We start from the raw sequence: 22,339 nt of genomic DNA, 5'->3' as shown, positions 1-22,339 counted from the left end.
GGCCTCTGTTGTTTCTCACCTCTCAGAGATCCAAACCACGTTCTGTCGTCCAGCACAATGATTACTCTACCTCAGAGAGGGAGATTGGCATGGGATATTTCAATCATCACTATCACAAGTTTAATCAGAGAAGACAGTGAAATTAAAGGAGAAGATGGACCTCATCAGATATTTTCACAGGCAGCAAAAATTCATGTTTTATTCATCGTCGTCCCCCAAACCTGCAACATCCGGCTTAAAGATCTGAAGACATCTTATAGTGCTGCGATTCATTTAGTGGAAATTATCTGTGAGAATATGTCATATCTCTCTCTATATATATCTCTGTATATATAGTCCAACCATAAATGGCTGTAGTACACATTGAGTGCTGGCTTCAAACATTGGATGAATATTTACAGTAAACTGGTGTAAATGATTCATCTGTGCTGACAAAACACATTCTCCTTTTCTTTTGTTCACCTCCGGTAACTTATAGTGATTAATAATAGCGGATGGAAAATAATTTTAAATATATTCTCTTGAATGCATTTTATTGATATTGATATATGTGCATGTACTGTTGACCGTTACAGTAAAAAAAATGAAAAAAAGAACCATTGTTCTCATCAAACAGTGACAGTAACTATAGTTTATCAGTCTTCCCTCATACAATAGGAAATATTATTACATCTATTGGTTTAAAAGGAAGTACCATTACATACAGGTATGTTGTATATTCACTACTCTTGAGAAGAAGATACAGACAATAATTTGTGCATTAATTACTGTAAAAGTCAAGGAAAGTCTATCTTAAGCAGCAGGAAGCAAGTAAAGTATATTTAAAAACAGGAAATGCGCTACAACAGTGCGTATTAGAAAATTACATATTTCCTCTCTACAGAGTGGCTCTACAAAGCGAGGACGTTTTTAAAATAATCCATACTGAATGATATCAATACCTTACATTCTCCTTAAGCCTGAGATATTTAGATATTAGAGGACAACCACGTTTTGCTGAAACACAGGTGAAACAGAAATGTTACACAAACTTAACTGGTTAAATGCAAAATTTAAATTTTCTCGGGTGGTTTGATCTAGATATTAAATCCTCTGACCAACATGAAATATGCCTTATTGAGCTCTAACACTGGTTACGGTGCTTTCACTGACATTCTGTATCGCTCTGATTAAAAAGACAAAGTTAATATGATTTGCTGCTGCTTTTCAAAAAAAGCTACCAAGACACATAATTATATCAATAATCAAACCTATGATAATTGCCTGCAATCATTTAGTAGTTAAAATGACAGATATAGTAAAATAAATTCTGTACAGTTACACATGTATAAATATGGTGAACATTTACGAATATGCTGAATTTACTAATATCAAAGTTTCAAAGTGCTGTGTATAATGAGGGCTAGATTCACCTAAAAAAGTGAGATTAATGAACATCCAACTACAGCATCCTCTTTGTACAGTATACATAGCATATAACATAAGGTTTGTGATTTTAGGAGGTCTAAATGTAAACACAGTAAGTAATTTCCAGTGCATCGGGGCAAATCATCAACGTCCAAAAATATGACACAGAAACAACGACAGCATCGCCGCACTACTATAACTCGTTTTAAGCAGGAGCAACTCAACAAACTCTGTATGATTCCAAATGTGAAGCATATATTACGTAAGCTAAACCTTTTCACTCTTCCTGCTCCTCTGATCAGTTGAAGTCTGCAGGAATGATAAAATATGTTCAGCTGCCATCGGATGGCAGTACTGTGATCCTGCAAACCCCGAGCAGGGCTCCTCTCAGATTACAGAATGGAAACACTGTTACAGCGTCACAGGCTGCTCAATAAAAACAGTATAATTACACACAAACACAGCATAGCTGTGTCCATGGCTGCGCTCCATTCACCTCAGTTAGAAGTGATATCTCCTTGACTTGAGAGAATGTCTCCTCTTCCTCTTCCTGTGGCACTGCTCCCTCCTCTCCGGCCAGGGGAAACCGCTCTCGGCGGTTCTGTAGGCCTCGTCGTACTCGTCGCTGTCAGAGTCCACCTCGGCCGCAGGGAAAACTCTGTCTGGGAAAACTTCCCTCAGCTTGGAAACGAAGAACGCCTCGAGGCTGCGGCCGGCCTGGGCCACCTCAGAGTCAGGCTGTGGTCAGAGAGAGGAAGAGCAATTACACTCAGATGAATGCCTGTGAACTACTGATGATGATGATGATATTTATTATTTGAACTTTAAATCTACACATACAAGATATCCGTTTTCAGCTTACATAATTGAACTTTGCACAGTTGTGGAACATGAGAAAAACATCAGCAACAAACTGATCAGGACAGCTGTAATGTCGAGTGTTCTTCTTATTGAGTCTGGCTCTGATTACAGACAGGTCCATTGGTCTCTTGATGATCTGGTAGTAATGACGAGCCTGCATGAAAAAGCAGTGACATTTAAGACTTTTAAACCATCCACCCATTCATTCCAGTTTCACTTCAAAATGCAGCAGATAAACGCTCCATAACTGCACTCAAGAGCAGGGACGAGTGGGTCCCCATTTATCATGTTCTCCGTGTGTGCAGGAAGCCAGATGCATGGCAAAACTCTGTGCATCTCTGCCAGCAGTTTTAATCTTTTCAGCTGTTTGACAGTTTGACATGCTGTGAAGCACCGGCAAAGACAGAGAAGAAGACGACTGCCAGCTGCTGTAAGCATTAGGGGTGTAACGATTCTGAAACAGAGACTGAAACTGTGGTACAATCATTCATTTCTCATATCCTGATGTGTGATCCTCACACAAATAGCAGCAGTCAGAGCAAAACATGAGGACCTGTAAGTATAATAAAAGTGTAATCACTCACAAGTGGACTGACGGGCTCGTGGAAGGGAGCACTCAGGATGTTGCTGAGGATCAGAAGAGTCAGCCGCTCACATTTCTGCAGTCGGCCAAACATGAAAGACTGTTGTTAGAGATGCAGGAGAAGGAGCACACACACACACACACACACAAGTCCAAAACCAGCAGCCATCATTATCATTAATGCGGCTAATGAGATGACCTACTCTCTGGTCACATGCAGACAGTCCATGCACCACTTTGTGTTCTCCAGATGTTCTCTCGTTCTCACAGTCGTAGTCGACCTCTGGCTGCTCGACATCTCTGCACAGGCTGCACACCCAGTCACCTCTGAACGGGACAACAAACGGCATCAGATTAACAGTCTGACAGGAGGGGAGAGAAGAATGTGTAGTAATGTGACAGTGTAAGAAGCTTACGAGGGGAAGCTGAGCAGAGACGGGATGTGGCAGGACAGATGAAAGACTTTTGGACAGCGGTCGCAGCACAGCAGCTCTCCTCCAATCAGACACACAGCACAGAAGTCCTCGTTCTCCATCTCTGTGTCGTCCTGCTCGGCCTGGACTTCCACAGGGTTTGCGATCAGGAGCGGCCTCTGACCAGGTCCAACGTGGGCCTCGTCTTCCAGGTCAGAGCGAAGCGGCTGTGGGTCGTCAGCCGTCAGCTCAGGCTCAGATTCGACTTCGAGCTCAGACTCCGCAGAGCCCTGAGAGTCTGGAGGCTGATCGGACACGACGTTAGAATCAGTCTCGGCCTGAAAACCAGGATCATATTCAGGCTGGATGTCAGACTCTGTTTCAGCATCGCCTGACTCTGCATCCAGTCCTTGGCCATCCTCTGATCCCGCTCCTGCATCTGATTCTGGGTCTGCCTCGTATTCAAGACTCGGCTCTGACTCCCCTGCGAGGTCAGTTTCAGCACAGAGCCCCATCTCTCCTGCAGCCACTGATTTCTGCTCAGCCAGACATTCGAGCTCAGCCTCAGACGAAGACTCTGTATTTGGGTCAGAGTCTGGTGATGCATCTGAGTCGACCTGTGGATCGACCCGAGAAACAACTGCATCTTCTGAGACTGATCTAGGATCAGAGTCAGAGTCCAGCTCCAGTGCAGAGTAACTCTGTGGCACATATTTAGGGTCTGTGGAGGGAGGTGTGGATGCTTTATGAATGCTCAATTCCCCTTTGTTATCAACATCACTGCCGGTCGACTGTGTGGACTGAGTACGAGTCTGTTGCTCTGCAGCAAACGGTGGCACTGTAAGGGAGAGGGCGGCCCTCCTGGTCTCAGAGCCTCCTGCTACTTCCTGTGTTCACAACAGAGGAGAGGAGAAAATATAAAAAGAATTAAGCTAAAGTAACACATTGATATCAGTCTCATTTTCTGTTCTCAGGGACGTGAACCAGCAAGACTTTTACTTTGAAAATGTTCTGTCCTGTGACTGCCTCTGTGTTTTTCTCTGCTGTATGAAAAGAATGAGACATACTTGAGGCACTGCATCAGGCCAGGCTCTCTGCTGTGGGAGAGTCTCGCTCTTCTCCGTGGTGCTGGCGGGTAAAGGGTCACTCTGCCGTCGTCCATGTGGGGGGAGCTGAGAGACGAGTATTTTGAGACGCTCTAAGCAAACCACAGGAACCCTGGGCCTTTCGGAGTCCTTCTGAACATCTCTGTGAGGCAGGCAGAGAACAAGTTTAAAAACTTTACCTTATTTTCTTGACTTGTGCACAGACAGATGTTTGACTCGACAGCTGTTTCACACCTGCTGTGGCCGTTTCTTGACATCCTACATTTCTCCTTGGCCTCATAATCAATCTCTTCATTTACATAAGTAAAAGAATGATCTAAAAAGAAAGAGTGAGAGAGATGATGAGCACAATCTTTGTGTTTTGTATATTTGAGGATATGAGAAATAGTAATAGCATCTCTCCAGCACCTGGCTCTGTCTTATAGGACAGCAGAGGAGAGTGGTGTCCTGTGGTTGGGGCCATGTCAGACGAAGTTTCCTTGACAACACAAAGCACTCCATCTGACGCTCTCCTCTGTCTGGGATCCATACCTGCATACTGAGAACAACACAAGCGTCATGTAAACACAGACTGTGAGGGAACGCTGCCTTATTAGTGTGGCGTAGTGTTTTTTCATTTTCAAACTTGTAGCTGAGGCAATTTAAAACTCCCTCTGAAGCCCCAGCAGGCTTAATACAACTTTTTTCCTATGCAGTTGTACTCTCTGAGACCTGTAAACAGACTTTGATGTGTAAAATCAATCGCCCTCCCCTTTAAAATATGCATACTGCCAAAACTGGAAGTGTAATACAATATGTGTCTGGATCACAATTAAAGCCGTTGGCTTCAAAGCCACGGTTAAAATTTCACCGACCTCGAGAGCAGCAGTTGAGAAAACAAACTCACAGAGTGGCGGCTCTGGTCTGGGAGGTGGAGCTGCTCAGTTGTCACAGAAGTGTAGTTGTGAAATTTTCATTTTTTCTTTTTTAATGTGAATGAAAAACCTTCACAACAAACGAGCAGCTCCATGTGACTGAAAGCTCCAGAACAGATACTACTGCTGAAACTGAGACTGATCCCTTAGTCCAAGTTAGTTTTAGAGTTAATATATTCATTTTTTGTGGAATATTGTTTGACAGGAGACAACAGTACTGCCAGAGCTGACATGTGGAAAATGCCTGTCCTGACTGTGATCACTTCTATTGTATCTGGCAGCAGAGCCTCCGCTCATGTGTGATTATATTCTGATGCAGGGTTACCTTATTTGCAGCTCCTGCCTCCAGGCTGTGAGCGTATCCTGTGGGCCTTTCAGCACAGGGGCTGGTGGATGGCGCTGCCAGCTCTGCCGGGATGCTCTGGGAGCGTCTCTTCCTCCTCGTGCACGCTGAACTCGGGCTGAGCCTGCTGCTCTGTGCGTCAGATACATTGTCGTGGGCTGTCACCGACACCTCCAGGGACGTAGATCTCTGTCAGAGGAAACACAAACAGAGAAAACTGAGTGCAGTTTTTCAAGCTAGATCACATGCACAGATGCACCTGTTCGTTCCATTAACAGCAGAGGGGAGAGGTAGAAGGAGAGGGACGTGTGAGGTGGAAACAACCTTGAGTGCCACACGTGGACGCGCACACACACAGACGCAGTAAATGAACAAAAACATCACTCAGAGCTTATTCTGGGACGGATTCAAAACAACTCAAACACGGAGAGCGGCTCACACAGCTGCATAGATTACTCTTATTGTAGAGAGAATGAAAGGTTTGGTTACAACACCAATTATCATATGTAAATTCACCATCAGGGGTTCAGTGTGGCCCTTTGATTAAACCACCATCACTCTCACCCTCTCTCTTATATTAAAATTTAACTAATGCAAGCGTCCTGAAAAGCCCCTTTAAAAACCTCGGCTGTGTCTTCAGCTAATGTAAGCAGGGGCGCTGGCAAACCATTTAACACCAGGTTTTTTTTAACACGTCCCTCTTCTTTCTTTTTTTTCTTTTTCTAGCGCGCCATCATACATATTCAGGCCAGGCTGACACCGAGCACGTGCTCCTAAGAATCATGCGATTAAAACACTTACCTGATCCGTGCCCCTCGGGAGAGGTATGCAGGATTCAGGCTGTGGAGGAAAATAGACTATAATCCTTCTCTCTGGAACGATGCGGCGGGGGTGCAGGAATTTATCTCAGAGTGCAAACCAGAGCTAGACTCAAACTCCTGCTATTCCCTCAGTGACTCATTAATGACAGGTTAAGTACATAAATGACTGCGCCCAAGTGGTTTTATGTCGCTTTCAGAGGCTGTGACTTGAAAACGTAAAAATAATATATCTTTGTGCTTGTGGTCACGCATCTTGAGAATTTTTAGAGAGGTGATTATGTGGCTGCTCAACCCTCTGGCATCAAGTGTGACTTTGATGAAGAGCGCTCTCCTGCATTTTAGGACGCGTTGCTATGAAGAAAACAGCTCAGCTTTAATTGTCAGAGCAGCTCTTTGTTTTCCCATCAGCCTTTCTTCATAAAAGCAGGAGCAGGTTTCTGTTGCACCATCTGTTTTCAGGCTAGCTGTCAACTCTGGGAAGTGATCATTCTGGCATTAAAATGAACACAGTTTCTTTTAGTTTCAGTCATTTATGGATATTAATTAAAACTGAATACTGCCTTCAGTTTGACTTCACTATTTTAAAAACATACAGTAACACACTCCCACATATACAACATTTTCCTCCTGTTCGACTAAATGTCACTTCATGATATAATGTCACCTTTGAACTGGTCTTTGTTGCCTTTGTCTGTTTGTTCTTTGTGTTTTTCTGGGTGTTTGAACATCTGTGTTCTAAAGGAAACAGACCTGACTCTGACCAATGCGTTGTGGTTTTCAAGAGGTGTGTAAAAACAGCGCTGTGTGGTTTACCATGTCATGAGTTGTTAGTTGGGTTAAAAATTTGTTTTAACGATAGAAACATTGCAGAACCACGTGTGAAATGAAAAACCGAAGACTGAGATGCAGAAAATCCCACCACACGTCCTGCTTTGATCTCAACTTAGATGTTGATCAGAGACAAATGCACCAAATTCTCAAATAACATCCACAGCTCTCACAGTTCTAATACTGGTGATGTTGTCATGGTTAGCAGCATTTGTATCTGTAAGTTCCATGCACAGTTGTCTCTTAGATTTCATGAGTCAAGATTTGCTCACGGACTTTATCACATACATTTCTGTCATTTGTGCAAGTCAAGTTATTTCATGGTCAAGTGAACCTGATGTAATTTTTATCAGGAGATGCGACTGAGAGCTTATGGTGAGAAATGACTTTGTCAACTGCTGTTTCAGTTCAACTTTGGAGCCGACGCAGACGAGAAGTCCTTAAAGTACTCAGAAATATTACAACATTAACAATTCAGCGACAGCTAGGAAACTCCCTCTGCACAAGAAGATTGTGTGATATGATGGAAAAGGCCGGTATCAGCTACTGAACAGATCTTGTGGTGAGATTTGTTAACTGCTACTGTATTTACAAGAGACTGTTGTTTCAGCAACATCTTGAAAATGTGAAGATTTAAATTAGTGCTGCGGTTATAAAAAAAAAAAAACACCACAATATGAGTCAGGTTCTATTCTTAATTGAATCTCTCACCCTGCTGTCCCTGTGGTCTCTGAGCGTCAGTGCAGGTCTGGTCCTCTGCTGCTGCTGCTGCTGCTGCTGCTGGACAGGACTCTGCTCCCTCCTGACCTGCTGCAGCTCCACATCTCTGCATTCAGCCGCTGCCGTTTGACCACAGCTCCCCTCCGCTCTGTATCTCTCCTCACTCATCACATCTCTGCTGTCCACAGCTGTGTGGCTGATCGACAGCTTCCTCTGGCGTTGGCCTGGTCTGCTGCGCTCTGCGCTCCGCTGAGCCTCTCTCTGGTGTTGGTGATAAGAAAGATAAGACTTGGACTGAGAGTGAGGTCGGGGGTCGGCAGCTCGCGGCTGGGACGTAGATCCTCGGCCGCAGTTGCGCTGGATGGGTCCCATGATCAGGACGGGCGATGAAGGGGGGGGACAGTGCGAGGAGCTCTCTGTGTCCCAGCACCTCTGGAGCTGCTGGCTCTGGTGCAGGGAGCCGGAGATAAGAGCAGGCTGAACACAGCTGGAGTTATAAAGCGTGGCTTCCAGCTGGCTTTTGTCCAGACCGGGCAGATCTTGCTGAGGGGGAAGGCCATGCAGGCAACACATCTGGGGCTCACAACAGGCCTGGTACCCGCAGCCTGGCTCTCGTCCTCTGTGAAACACAGGAGGCAGAGCCAAGCAGGTGACGGGCTGAGGCCTCATAACACTGGAGCAACCCAGACCCTGAGGATAGGTGCAGTTCCCCCCTTCAACAGTCAGCTGGCCTGCAGAGCAGCACAGGAAGATAACATGTCTTATGCATAAAAACAACAGTATATTAATAAAATGGATGTTTTATGTGTAGTAAAAGTAAAAGCTCAGTGAATCCAGCTTATTTCCATGTTCATTTACATTTAAATTACCTAAAGAGGAAATCTGCTTCATCCAGTAACTGGCGTCCCAGTTGAATTTGATCTTGACAGGACTCCAGGAGTCTGAGTGCAGCGACGGCTCGAGCAGTTGCTGCATCTGGAGTGAAATCTGCAGCAAAAATATACATTGTGTGTGTGAGGACTGGGATGCATTTCTCCACATGATTACCACAGTGGTAATGCTACCAAAATTAAATGTGCACTTCCATCACCAGAGACAAATTTCCAGAATAACTGATTCAAAGAGGCAAAGATATCCTGAGTTTTTTCTCGTCTCCCTGCATCTTTCAAACTCCACACTGCCCGTTCAGAGCGCAGGCTCAGTTTAGAGTTTGCAGTTTCTGAGCCAAAATAAATCGGCTGATGATCAGTTATTTTCTCAGTGTTACTGTAACAAAGCTCCTCCAGAGACTCAGAGGACAGCGTACAACTGTTTTCACTGGCGGAGCAGTAATCGCTGTGACGAGTAAACTGACCTTTATATGAATAATTGGTGGAGTTCCCCTTTAAATATACATGTGAGCGGGTGAGAGAAGATAAAAAAAGGCATCAAACTCATTATTCTACTCACTCACAGTAATTAATTACTAATTCCTCACAGGACTGTGTGTGTTACAGTGAGACAGAGGACATATGTTGACTGTCCTGCCAGCGTACCAGAGCCCTGCTGAAGAGCACCGGGCCTCTGCAGTGGTGGGTCGTAGCCCAGGTGATGAACTTCTGAACGTGGTCCAGCTGGCCACACATCTCTATCGCCCCCTGCAGCTGGTCCTCCAGACGCTGCTGGAAGTCCTCCGTGATTTTCTAGGAAGACGCCCATAAAAACACAGTCAGCTCCGTGTAATTACCGTCACACAGAGAGAGAAAGAGCATCATGGCTGGACTCGAACTCAGTGACTCGTTTTCTGACAGATGTGGTTCCTGAGATGTTGGCTTAAGCAGCTTTGACATATTATTACGGGCTCTCGTTCGCCTGCTTTCTGGACTGATTACATCACGGCGGTTACAGATTCCTTGCCTGTAAACTCACGGCTGGCTGAACGATAAGAAGGAGAGAAAGAAAGAGAAAGTAATTACCTCCAGTTGCTCTATTAATAGGTTGGCTCGTTTGTTAAGCTCGTTCATCATAATCATCTTTGCCATTTTAATCTGGTTCTCTGCCTTCCTGTGTGCAATCTTTACTCCATGAAGTCTACAAAGACAGAAAAGAGAAAATAAATGGCTCCGTCCTGGCAGAAGAGGAAAGCAGCAGCATCTCAGACATTAATTTATGCATTAGTTTGCTTCGCTTCACTCTGTTACATTTCTGACTATTTGTGGCAGATCCTCAGACTTGAGACTAGACATGGAACGATATGAAGATTTCATGTCGGGACTATTCTAATTGATTTGGGCTATTCAGATTTTCTACGATCGAAATTCTACAAAATTCACTACGATCTATTTAAAATCGCCTCCCTGGGACTGTGTGCGTCTAAACCAACCTGCCCTCTATCTGTTTGGCGTTGTTCTCTACCGCAGACCTCCTCTCCTCCACCTGCACCATCAGGCTCTCAAACAGCCACTGCTGATCCTGCAGGGCCTTCCCGATCTGCACCACCCTGAACACACGAGAGATCACAGCACCAGACAGAAAGTTCACTAATTTATTCTTTGGGCATGTGGAACACCAGAATTAAATTTGTTTCCCCCGGGGACTCGACATTATGCAGGTGACCTTAGAGGCAGCAACTGTACTGTAACATCACAGAAAACAAAAGCGTATGAATACTTAATGTGTATTAGGCGGGCCAAGGGTAGAGTATGGAGATGCAGATGATAAAAGTGACAAGGCAGTTAAAGAGTGTTGCTGCTCAGAGGAAGTTTTTTAACCTGCGGTTTAGCCCTTCTCTGCAGTGTCCTTGTGCAGTGCATCTGAGGACTGACCTGTGGTTTTTGTGGGAGGACAGGTGACAGCTGCTACAGCACAGAAGGTCACATGACTCACAAAACAGTTCCAAGGGCTCCTGTCTGTGAGAGTGGCACATTAGGAGAGGACAAGGATACGACCCCGGGCCTAAGAGACAGACAGGGGGGGGGGGGGGCAAGGAGTATTAGCAACAGTCGACAAGCAGTTCACACCCACAGCTTGAAGAATGCTGGCAGCGTGCAGCATTTTAACAAAAGCTGAGAAAGTATTTGGCGAGAACAAACCACGACAGTGTCGTCTGCCAGGCACTGAACTTATCAAATGATCAACTATTTTAATCTTATTTGAGCAGGGAAGGAGGATTTTGTCATCTTGTTGCCAACAGAGCCAGGCTAGAGTTTTTATGCTAAGCTAACTTGCTGCTGGCATTAGTCACACAACCCATACTTAGAGAGGTATTAATCTAACACTCTGGTTAGAGAAGGAACATCTAAGTGTTGTTTCCAAGAATGTTAAACTGTTGGTTTTAACACCCGCCCCGTGTCAGGAGAGGTCTGCCTGAGATACAACAAATGGTTAATATTTGATCAGTGAACCATCGCAGTGAATCTAGGCAGAAAGTTTGCCAGAATGTATTAAACACAGAGTCCCACAGAGAGAACAGGAGGAGGTAAAAACATGTGGTGAGTTATGTGTTATTTGATTAAAGATCGCTCACCTGCACACAAACAACAGAACTGTGGTAAATTGGTTTCAACTTGAGGTCGCAGTGTGACTGAGCTAAAGAGTGCTCTGTGTCTTTTCATTATAGTTATACAACATGTGAGAAGCAGAGTAATCTGTTCTATCTAACACAGGAGCTGAAATACATCTGTTAGATGTGTTGACCTCAGTTCCTCAGTAACATAGTGATGAACTTTTCTCTGATGTATTTTTGCTTTTATCAGTCAGGGTTGAATGGTGAATTGGTCCTCTTCTTTAAATGTGAATATCTGCCTCTGTCAGACTCTGGATGAGCTCTGTCCTCTCAGCTGAGACTCTGACTTTGGTAGTTTTTGCTCCATTATTGTTCTCAATTATTTCATCCAATACTTTATTAAAAAGTTAAACTGTCTAATCAGCCTCTGATGCACCACAGCAACACACACACACACACACACACCCACCCACACACACATATTAATTCACACTCTCAAAAACATCTCTCACATATTTCTATATAGGTCACTGTAAAAACTGTTGGCCCATAGAACATTGATCTAACAATAGCTGGATAATGCTAATGAACGCCGTGCTGCTCTCTGCTGGCCATCTCACCTCAGCCAACCCCCCTCCTGCTGCACATCATCATCACACATCTCTGTGGTTGAGCTGAGCATCACCCTGTGTGCATCAACCCGATCTGACTGACCACATCCTGTCTGTCAGCGCAGTCACACAGCTTTTCTCACACAAGTACACAACAAGCAAAACACTAACCCTCCCACATCACAATAAAGGTGACTGGGATCTGCTCGTTATGATTTGACAACCTGTGCAATGCAGACCTGCAAAAGCAGCTGGCAGCGGACCTGCCGGGCCGACTCGAGGGTCTTTAAATAGCAACGCACTAATATTAGCAAAAATTAAACGGAATCTGGGCCACGTGTTAAAGAAAGGTGTAATAAAACACAAGGATCTCCAGGAACTATCATCAGCCACCCTCCCTGTCATGCATTATTCATTGCAGTGGTTTCTACTGAGACATGATTAACAAACAGTGCACAGAAAAGGAAAACAAAGAAGCCTAAACAGGTTTTTCAGATGACAGAGAGAGACACAGACTGTGTGGCCCCACTAATAATCTGTCATACCGGTCCAGGAGGTGGAAATACAGCATGTAAATATCTTGCCTTGTCCAGTGGGGGGCAGGGAGCTGGAGCCTCTCTGGTGCAGGTCAGGACACTGGGTGGCACTGGGCTTCTGCTGGTGCAGGTCTATGTACTGGGAAGTGGCGGGAAGTCTCTGATGCTGATGCACATCTGTGCACTGGTAACATAACCACTTGTTGCAGAGTGTACACAGACTCTGTGCAAGTGTCGGCTCTGAGCACTCTGAGCAGCTCTGAGACACACAAAGGAAGAAAAACTCTTCTGTTTAGAATATATAAACACACACACACACACACACACAGAGGCTGTGTGATAAAAACATGAGGTGGCATATGTCAAAAATATTTGTGTTGCTGCTTTACTTCGCACTATATCACACTTCCAAGAGCTGTTATTTGTTCACATGTTTGCAAATGTCTCAGAGGCATTCAGTTATATGAGTGAGCTCCTCGAGAAGAAAACTAAACCTGTGCTACAGCATCATCACTTAAACACACTAATATCATAATAACATCAATTCATATTTAAATGTCATTTAAATTAGGCACTTTGACTGTTTTCTTATTTTTAAAAAAACATGATAAAACTCCTCTTGGTCTCTTGTGTTTGCAGCTGATTTGAGCACAAAAGATGTCGACTGAAATCTGGACAGACGATGCTCAGTGCAGCTAATACTTTATTAATCCCTGTGGAGAAATTCATCCTCTGCAGTTGACCTTTCCTACCAATTTAGGAACAGCGAGCAGCGCCTCGGGACCAAATCCAGTTTTAAAACCTTGTGCCTGGTCCAAAGACAGTGGCAGGGGTATTCCTGATATCTTTTGGCTTTGGGAGGAGAGCAACACAAACATAGGAATCGTGCCAACTCTGCACAGAAAAGGCCTCCAACTGCCCTTAAGGGGTTCAACCACAGGATCAACAGTGTAAACTCAGAGACTCTGCTGCACAAACAGAAACAATGTCCTGATGAATTACATCTCTGGCTGTGTCAGACAAGACAGGAAACACCAGTAAAAGAAACCCCTTACCTTCTCCATTTCAGCGCTTTGAGAGTAGAGCAGTTGCCTTCTTAGTGGGAGGGAGAGAGAAGAGAGCGAGCAGTCTGACGCTTCAGCAGCAGCAACACTGACGCTTCTACCTAAGGCAGGAAGCAGCGCGCACCGAGAGGTGGCCCCAGAGGAGACGGCTTACATGACAGCCTCAGTGTTGCTCTCTCCTCCCCCCAGGTTCATCCATGTGTAGGACCCCCTCTCTGCAGCAGAGGAGAGGAGTGTCACGTTCAAATTCATCCCCCTGCTCGCTGGTGCAGCCACAAAAAAAAAGGAGAGAAAATCTAATCCTTTTTCTTAAATAAGCCTGTGCATAATAATTGGGAATTAGGGAGATAAGATAATTATTTTTTTGTAGGGCAAAATATCCCCGGAAGCCCTTTCCAAAATGGAAGAAGGAAGACCAAGTGACCTACAATGAGGGAGGAGGGAGAAATTGTAATGTAAGCAACTTTAAGTTCTTTGGAGCAGGCGGTGTGAGGCAGGATGAGGTGATGCTGGGCTCTGGTTGTGTTGGGCTGGGCTGGGCCGGCTGTGGCCTTCTTCCCTTTGTCAGCACGAGGAGGGGACAGATCCCAGCGGAGCTACACGCTAACGTAGCACACCAAATCCGGGTCAGGCTCTGATAAGCTCCAGATGGGACTAGGATACTCCTGCAATTACCTCTTACACCGTGAAATCAATTAAGATTTTAACACGACAGCACAAGGAAAGTAAGAGGAGAGAGAAGGAGCCGACTGTAGACAAAGAAGAGAGAGACGATATAAAAATACATTATGTGAGAAAGAAACAATTGCAAGATGATATGAAAGTTGAAAAAAGGGAACTGCGAACAGGGCAACGCTGAAACAGACTCAGCATCACATATAGCCCAGAATCAAACCAATGTGACATCTGGAGCTGAGAGCGAGTCTGCCTAACAACAACCCCTGCAGCCTGACCTACAAATCTGACAACTTTCTCATCCTTGGGTGCTTCAGTGGGGAGCTCAGAGCAATCCCATTCCCCATCGTGCGCTCAAAGACCCAATTTGAAACACAATTAGTCAGTTGTAGTACACCCTGCCTCTTGTTCAATCAGCTCAGGAGCATTTTCAAACCGCAAACTCTTGCTTCCACTGCACCTCCGCGGCATTTATCTGAAACCTCCTGCCAGCTTCCCTGCCCTGCTAAGTGAAGCCCGGCACTAGATACGCATGCCATCTCCAGAGATGTCACAATAATAGAAACCTGTGCAGTTATCTCTCCTTTGAAAGCACTCCCTAAGCAACATCTATTAACGCTGAGGTGATGAGATTGCAGAGAAAGCAAGATTATCTCCAGCTGCTTTTTCCACTGTTAATCTCCTCAAATGAATTATCTTCTGTTCTGCAAAGAAACATCCTCACTTACCTTCAGTTTATCAAATAAATCTTTAAAAAAAACTGTTTATCAAATATAGCTGAAATGACCAGAGAGCTCTGACTCACTGATGGAGTTCCCCTTTGGTTAAAATGCCAGTTAAGTTGCTGCAGCTTCACACTGAGATGACACTGTGAAGAGATATTTGCACAATTATGTTTATCTTCTCAACATGTGGCGCTTGAACCGCTACAGCTGATGTGATCTCACCATGCAGCTGCAGTAAAACGATCCACACCCCACTCTCTCACAACTGCTATCTCTAATCTTAAAACTTTCTTTGGAACAACCCTCATTGTTTTAATTCAAAGTGCTATAATAAATTCTTCTTGTAACACCTCTAACACCACCTGGCTGTTTACAATTAATTGGCCTCTAGGGGGCAGCAAACGTCCAAAAAAGCTGACAGCTCTGACAAATTAAGGCTTCAGTCTGTTTAAAGCACCAAATATTGTCCAGTCATTTGTCCAATAATGATCTCAAAAGGCTGATTTTTTTTTTGACTAAATTTCTTTAAATTTGAATTTTATTTTAATCACAACAAGACGAGGTTTTAAAACAGAACTTACAGAATATATTAAGACTAATTCATGAATGAATGAGGGTGAAAACAACAATCTCAAACACTTCATCAGTGGGTGGGCCTGCACTCAGAGACTCTACAATCCTTATCACTGCCTGAGTGCAGTCTTTATTTAGAGGAGGTCAGGTTTATTTGTAGAACCCAAAATCACAGATCAGCAAAAGTTCACTAAAAATTCAACTGCCTGTCACATTTTAGACTGAAGTTTCCAGGAGCTTTAACTTCACCGGTGTGTGACCTGATGTCTCTGTTACTGGCTTCATCTCTAACAAACACTATGACCCTGCCTGTAAACCAACAATAAACCCCTGTTTGAGCACCATGCTGAAGTCATTCAGGTTTATTCCTCACTGGATGGAGCTGTGGGAATCTGAGGGTTGCGGTGATTTCCTTCTGGCATGTGACACGTTTGTCTACCTGTTCCATCTGTTCATGGATGTGTCAGGTGTGACAGCACTTTAATGAGCCCGTCAGTCAAACTGCAGAGAACTACCTGCCCCCGCAGCCTGAGCCTCAGCCTGCCTCTGCAGCGGCAGCCTCACCTCCAGCGCATCACTGACTCCCCGTGATACTATTTTTTAGAAAGTGCGCAGGAGATTACGCCCCTGTCATGGCATCGCGCTGCAATCCACAGCACAACAAGAGAACAACCCGCAAACCCAAAGTCAGCGCACGGGCAGTTTGGTGTGCGGTCGGTGCATCTACAAACCGCGCTGTGTGCGACATTAATTGCGCTCGTGAATCGCACGGCTCGTGCTAAACATCCTATCAGGTAAACATCAGCGTGTCAGCGCGCGTGAGGATGTGAGAGTGCTGTTTTCGCTCCGCTGGAAACGAGACTGTCTGACGAGAAAGTCAACTTGTGTCGGCCCGTCAGTCATGTCAGGTGTGCAGCAGCGTCTGTCCGGAGAGAGTTTCCTTTTTCTTTTTCTTTTTTTTTTTTTTACCTTAACCCGTGCATCTCCCACAGCCGATCCTCCCCATCGGATGTCGCTCTTTGGCCCGGCCAAAATTTTGGAGATTCCAAGTCTCGCAGTTAATCGTGAGATTTTATGTTCGTGCTCATGCAACACTTCTGACGTTTCTCAAAGCGGTAGTGAGAGAAGACAGGATGAAGTTTACAGAGTGACAGTGTGGGGAACATCAGTGCTGCTGCAGCGCGATCACACAACAACAACAACAACAACAACACGATGAGAGAAAACAAGCATCAGACATTTAAGCAGAGTAATCCACTGTATCAGCAACACTCAGATCATCATCAACCCGCACATCAGGACCTGCCACTGTCATACTGTCGAATATATTACAGACTGTTTGGTAGTTTAAAGTCTCGCTGTAAACATATCTGCTCCAAAAACATGAGATTTAAACCACGCAAATATTTACGTTGCTGTATCAGTCGACACAAAATGATATTTTAAATAATAAAATGTATGTTCAGTGTAATGTCCTGTGTTCTATTGTTATGTTTTACATCAGACAAACTAATTCTGCTCATTTTTAATTAAAATGTTTAATGAATTCAAATGTTTTGCCTTTACTCATCAATAAAGTTTATATTCTCATGATGCAGTTCCAGTGGAAGCAGCTGGGATATAAATACAGAGCAGCTTCTGTATTCTGAATGTTCTGAATACTTCATGATTTGACTTCTAACAGATCATTTAAAGGCTCTGAATTCTTCTTCCTCTGTTCTCTGCAGCTTCATCTCCGAGCACACAACACATTACTTTACAACAAATGTCACCCTTAATTGCTATAAAGAACACAAGCAGAGGTAAAGTAATATGGCGTCTGGAGTCAACAGTGAGCCTCTCAGTTAGGAGAGCTAATAACAGCATGGCAGTGACAGCCACCGGAGTGATGTGCACAGACGTAATTAGGTTAGCAGCAGCATGTGGTAGCTGGTGCTAGACTAACTGTGCCTTCTGGGATCTTAGCAGCTCCTCCTAACGCCGAGCTCTGGGGGAAGCTGTCATTGAGATGTGAGAGGTAAAAAGAGTGATTTTATGATTGTATTTCTGTTTCCAGATGTGAGATCTGAGCGCTGCGGGCCTTGGTTTTCAGGAGACAACAAACAAAGTTCTAACAGACCTCTGATCTGATCTGTCCTTGCTGATAATATTGGTCGATGCGTCAGGAAAAGGATCACATTCAGTTTCTGTCTGAAAATAAGAACAGAGAAATGATGGCAACCTAAAGATTTAACATGTATGTTACTGGTAAAGTCGACACTGGACACTCGAGCATTTGAAGCATTTTAACTACTGTTTTTAATAAAAGATTGCAAAAGACTCCATGAAGAGTTACAATCACTTTCTTCATCGTCTTGGTGCATGTACAGTTTTCCAATAGGTTTTCCACTCCTTAAACAGAGGACGACACTGTGGTGAAATAATGCAGAATGAATACATATGAACTGTACATCTATGCCCATATCGAGTCACATACACTCACACACTCTGATAACACTCTTCACACACACACCTGGACATCAGTGGTTCCTCTGCAGCTCGCTCGCTGTGTACCGTCCTGCTATCACTATCTCATAAGATACTATAAACACACACTGAAGAGTGTCACAGCCAGTTTACAGTGAAATAATATGTACATGTTTACATTAAAAAAAATGGAGACAAAAAGGTGAGAATCATCATGATGCAGAGACTTGAGACGTCCTGAAAACAGGAGCAGGAGGAGGAGGAGGAGGAGGAGGAGGAGGAGGAGGAGTTCCTCTCAGTTCTTTTTGTGGAGAAACTTCATTTTATTCCCTGAAAACAATAAAACAAAACCATTAAATCATCTGAGAGGATGAACTGAACTCAGGTTATGTCCTACTGTGGATAATAATTTATGGTTTTTCTGCAGTTAGTAAACGTACATCTGCTCCTCCCTCACTGAAAAATCTATAAAGACACAAGTACTGTTCAAATGTTTGACTACTGGACACAACATGGATTCAAGTTTCCACATCACAGCTGGAAAAGTTGCCAGAAAACACTTTGATATTTGCTCTGATGTTACAAAATCCTGTTTGTTCGTAGCTTTACTCTGAGACTTCAGGTGAGCACAGAGAAACCTGGACAGTTATTAGCTTCATGATGTCTGCTGTGCTAGAGTTAAAGTGTGGACAGAGGAGGAGAACTCTGAGAGCAGGCTGGACCTCGAACTCACCGAGGCCTTTGAGGAACTTGTTGACTCCGCTCTGCTCTGTGTCTGGGAGCTCCTCCAGATACTGATCCACCCTCTGCTCGAACAGACCTGGGACAACAGGGAGGCGGTGAGAACACTTTCAGCCACTAGAGGTCAGTATTGGTACAGTATCTCCAGACACAGAACACAGGGGAGGAGAGAAGTGAACCAACACCTTTAGCCCGGGTCTTCCTCAGCTCTCGATCCTGAATGAACCCTGCAAACATCTGAGACTCCATGAAGACACCGAGGAAACGACGGATGCTTTTCGACGCCACAGACTTGCGGAAGGCCTCTCTTTGGAAAACGCGTTCTCCACGCTCGTTCTGAGTGATGAACAGGGAGTAATGTCCGATGGTCTCCAGGAAGAAGCGGATGAAGGCCTCTGACACCAGGCTGTTCAGGGAGTTATACTCTGTGGACACAGACGAGAAGCTCTGAGTTCAGCTGTTCACTTTACTTACAATGAAGTGATAAAACAGACACGTCACATTGTTTGGCCTGTTCCTCAGAAACAGCCAGAGTGTCATATTAAAGGAGAATACATGGTTTGGCTCAACGCTCACAGTGACATAAGTTTACCCACAGCTATTGTTAACTGTGTGGAGATTCAAGGACACATCCCATAACTCTTGGTCAAATCAACTTGGATTCAATTAACCACAAAATAGGAAATAATAATAATGTGGTTGCCGCTTTATTACTTCTGTTCCTCTTGCTTTGGTGCTGTCACAGTAAACTAAAGTATAGAAGCAGACTCAAGCTACTGGAAAATCTGAGCAAACTCACAGAGCTCGCAGATCTTCACGGCTGGAGAAAAGACTGAACATTACAACTCTGAAGTTTCTGATTTAAAAAAAACAGTGTGAAAAAGAAATCTGCCTGAAACCAAACACGACGACTCTCAGTAAATATTGCAGGAAAACTGAAATCCTCAAGACCGGTACAACCAGAACTGTAACTGTGGCGCCTCACCAAGAGTCATTAAAGGACAAATCCACCATGACTGAGTTTTTACTCATTTCCAACATGATGATCGATGATGATCACAGCGTATTATTCAGTGTTTCTTACTGTCCTGTCTCATCAGCTGAGTGGTGCAGTAAATAACAGGCACCGAGCTCAGCTCAGGAGGATCAGACGGCTGCTGTGTGGAGCAGTAACTGAGTGAAGTCGAGCTTCATCTGACAGACAGGAGGTTGCACAAGTGACTTGCTTTGGTTGGCACATTAGTGAGAACAGGTTGTGACTGACATGCAGCAGATGTAACACAAACACAGTGTTAGCTGCTGCTCCTGCTTATTAACAATCATATCCAACATGTAAGGTTTCCTGTATTATTGTCTGAGCGTTCATATTCATGTGCTGTGAAGCATTTTGTAACTTTATAAGGCACTAAATCTATCATTGCTCCCCTGGGGGTAAACCTTCATAAAAGTCCAGTTCCCATACCGGGAGTCGAACCCGGGCCGCCTGGGTGAAAACCAGGAATCCTAACCGCTAGACCATATGGGAGCTACATGCAGATATGAACCCACAGACTTTCAAGAACAGAAAAGGGAAAACACTTGGACTGAAAGTGACTTTCTTTTTCTAGCTGGTGTGAGGAGCACACACCGGTCAGCTCAGCTCCCACCTGTCATCACCAGAAACCCTGTGTGACCTGAGCAGGTGAGACTCACCTGCGCAGAGACAGGCACCAAACATGTAAAGACAAACATCTGTCCTGAGCAGCAGAGATGATTTGTCGTTTATTCACCTTCGTCTGACTCGCTGTCAGAGTCCTGATTGATGATGTCATTCCTCTGCTCCAGCGCTTGCTCAAGAGCCGCTTGAAGTTTCCGCGGCAACAGCGAGGCCTCGTCGTCCATCTATAAACAATCAAAAACACTGCAGTCACCAGCGATAAACAGCAACGTTTGGAGAGCACGTTTCAAAGGCTCAGATTTACCGAACAAACCACATGTTTTACAACCCTGTTTAAAGAAAGACGACAGAACAGTTTTCTTCTTACAAATGAAAAGTTGAACAAAACTCAGCAGAAAACAGTCGGGACATTCACTGCTTATTGGATCCACCAGTAACCTCTGATGGCTGATGTTTGCTAGCTTTAAAACAAATGAATCGTAAGCTCACAGACGAACCTGTCGGATGAATCGGTCGGTTCCGAGGTCGACCATTAAAGCCTGAGAAAAAAAGAGAGAGAAGCAGATCATTCCTCAGGTAGAGCTGCTGTGTGTCTGCACATAATGAAGAACCATCACCTTCACAACAGACACAGACACTGAACACATTTCTTAAACAGGTTGTTGAAGAAATGTCTTCAGGAGTCAGTCAGAGCTCAGTAGATATTGTTGACTGCTCGTCACCTCTCGGTCTGAGTGGGAGGTGGACACATAGACAACACCGAGATAAACCGAAGCTGCAGTAATAAAAGGACAATACTTCACTGGGTTTCTTTTATTCTGAGCCAAAACTGAAGTGTTAGCAAAAAAAAGTCCATCACAAGCGACTTTTTAAAATGTTTTTTTTTTTTTTTTTTTTTTGATCCGACGGTTCAAAACCCACAGATGGTTGATATTTACATCTGAGGAGCTGAAACATGTTTTACCATTTTTGTTGAAAAAAGTTTTTCAGTGGTGTAAATAAACACTTGTTTTCTGACAACATAACAGCTTCCTGAGAACATGTCGGTGTTGTGTCTGCAGCTTGTTCCACTGCCCCCTACTGGACAATAAAAAAATTCCTCTCTCTTAGTTGGAAGTCACCTGGCTGGTTCCCTGATATAACAAGAGGCAGCAACAATGAGTCAGTTTATCATGGAAATCTGTTCTGTTGTTGTAATTTATCAGCCGAGACACTAATACCTTCTCCTCCGAGAAACAGGCTTCAACCGGAGAAAGACGAGAACAAAGAGACAGAGACAGAACCGACAGGGACAACGAGACGATGAACTCACCTCTTCTACAGGCAACTCTTTCAGTTTAGGCATCGAGCTGGACAGCAGCCCGACCAGGAAGGGGGTGGGACAGCAGACGATGTCCAGCATGGACCCTGGCAGCACAGGGATGAAGGTGTGTTGCCAGGAGAATGGGTAGAGCAGAGCCACCACTGCGTGCATGCAGCTGGACAGAGTACTGATGATGAGAGGGAAAGAAACACACACTCCATCAATCACTTTCACACTGACATAACAACATCCTGAACAGGCCACACCAGATCAAACCAAACAGGGCAGATGTTGGAGTTGATAGTGAAGCTGACAGAGGGGCGGTGGGTGGTGCAGAAAAACATATACGCTGCTTTTTCAAGATGTTTAAATCACTCTCATTAAATCTATAACTGGGCTGCATACTGAAGCATAAGAGCACAAACTGTATTTCCATCTCTAAGCTCTTTCCCTCTCAGTTAAACGACTATGTGATCCTCTTTTCCCTGAAACAGTTACTTTTATATGA

At 44.5% G+C, this 22,339-nt stretch overlaps 2 protein-coding genes and 1 non-coding gene across 3 annotated transcripts in view; all 3 read right to left on the bottom strand.

The window, feature by feature from the left end:
* Positions 1–502: 502 nt before the first annotated feature.
* On the bottom strand, positions 503–17,112 carry trim66 (tripartite motif containing 66). The gene is made up of 18 exons (XM_018688591.2): positions 16,634–17,112; positions 13,683–13,906; positions 12,676–12,886; positions 10,801–10,930; positions 10,359–10,475; positions 9,952–10,066; positions 9,532–9,678; positions 8,866–8,983; positions 7,988–8,727; positions 5,610–5,816; positions 4,779–4,908; positions 4,605–4,686; positions 4,332–4,512; positions 3,268–4,151; positions 3,055–3,178; positions 2,853–2,927; positions 2,270–2,422; positions 503–2,145 (listed from the first exon to the last, which is right to left on the bottom strand). The coding sequence occupies exons 2-18, from the start codon at positions 13,689–13,691 to the stop codon at positions 1,909–1,911; spliced, it is 3,660 nt and encodes a 1,219-aa protein (XP_018544107.1). The 5' UTR covers positions 13,692–13,906; positions 16,634–17,112; the 3' UTR covers positions 503–1,908.
* Positions 17,113–17,938: 826 nt separating this feature from the next.
* dennd2b (DENN domain containing 2B) overlaps positions 17,939–22,339 on the bottom strand; it is a 34,718-nt gene continuing 30,317 nt past the window's right edge. The window contains 6 exon segments of the mRNA XM_018688577.2: positions 17,939–18,460; positions 18,864–18,950; positions 19,057–19,296; positions 20,641–20,752; positions 21,026–21,067; positions 21,841–22,018. Coding sequence (XP_018544093.1) covers positions 18,426–18,460; positions 18,864–18,950; positions 19,057–19,296; positions 20,641–20,752; positions 21,026–21,067; positions 21,841–22,018 — 694 coding nt within the window. The 3' untranslated portion in view covers positions 17,939–18,425.
* Positions 20,325–20,396, bottom strand: trnae-uuc (transfer RNA glutamic acid (anticodon UUC)). The gene has a single exon. It is a non-coding gene; the product is annotated as a tRNA-Glu (tRNA).

Source organism: Lates calcarifer, linkage group LG2 (assembly GCF_001640805.2).
Source record: "Lates calcarifer isolate ASB-BC8 linkage group LG2, TLL_Latcal_v3, whole genome shotgun sequence".
In the NCBI taxonomy this organism is placed as follows: domain Eukaryota; kingdom Metazoa; phylum Chordata; class Actinopteri; family Centropomidae; genus Lates; species Lates calcarifer.
Note: the sequence above shows the minus strand (reverse complement) of the source record. Positions and strands in the feature narration are given on the sequence as shown.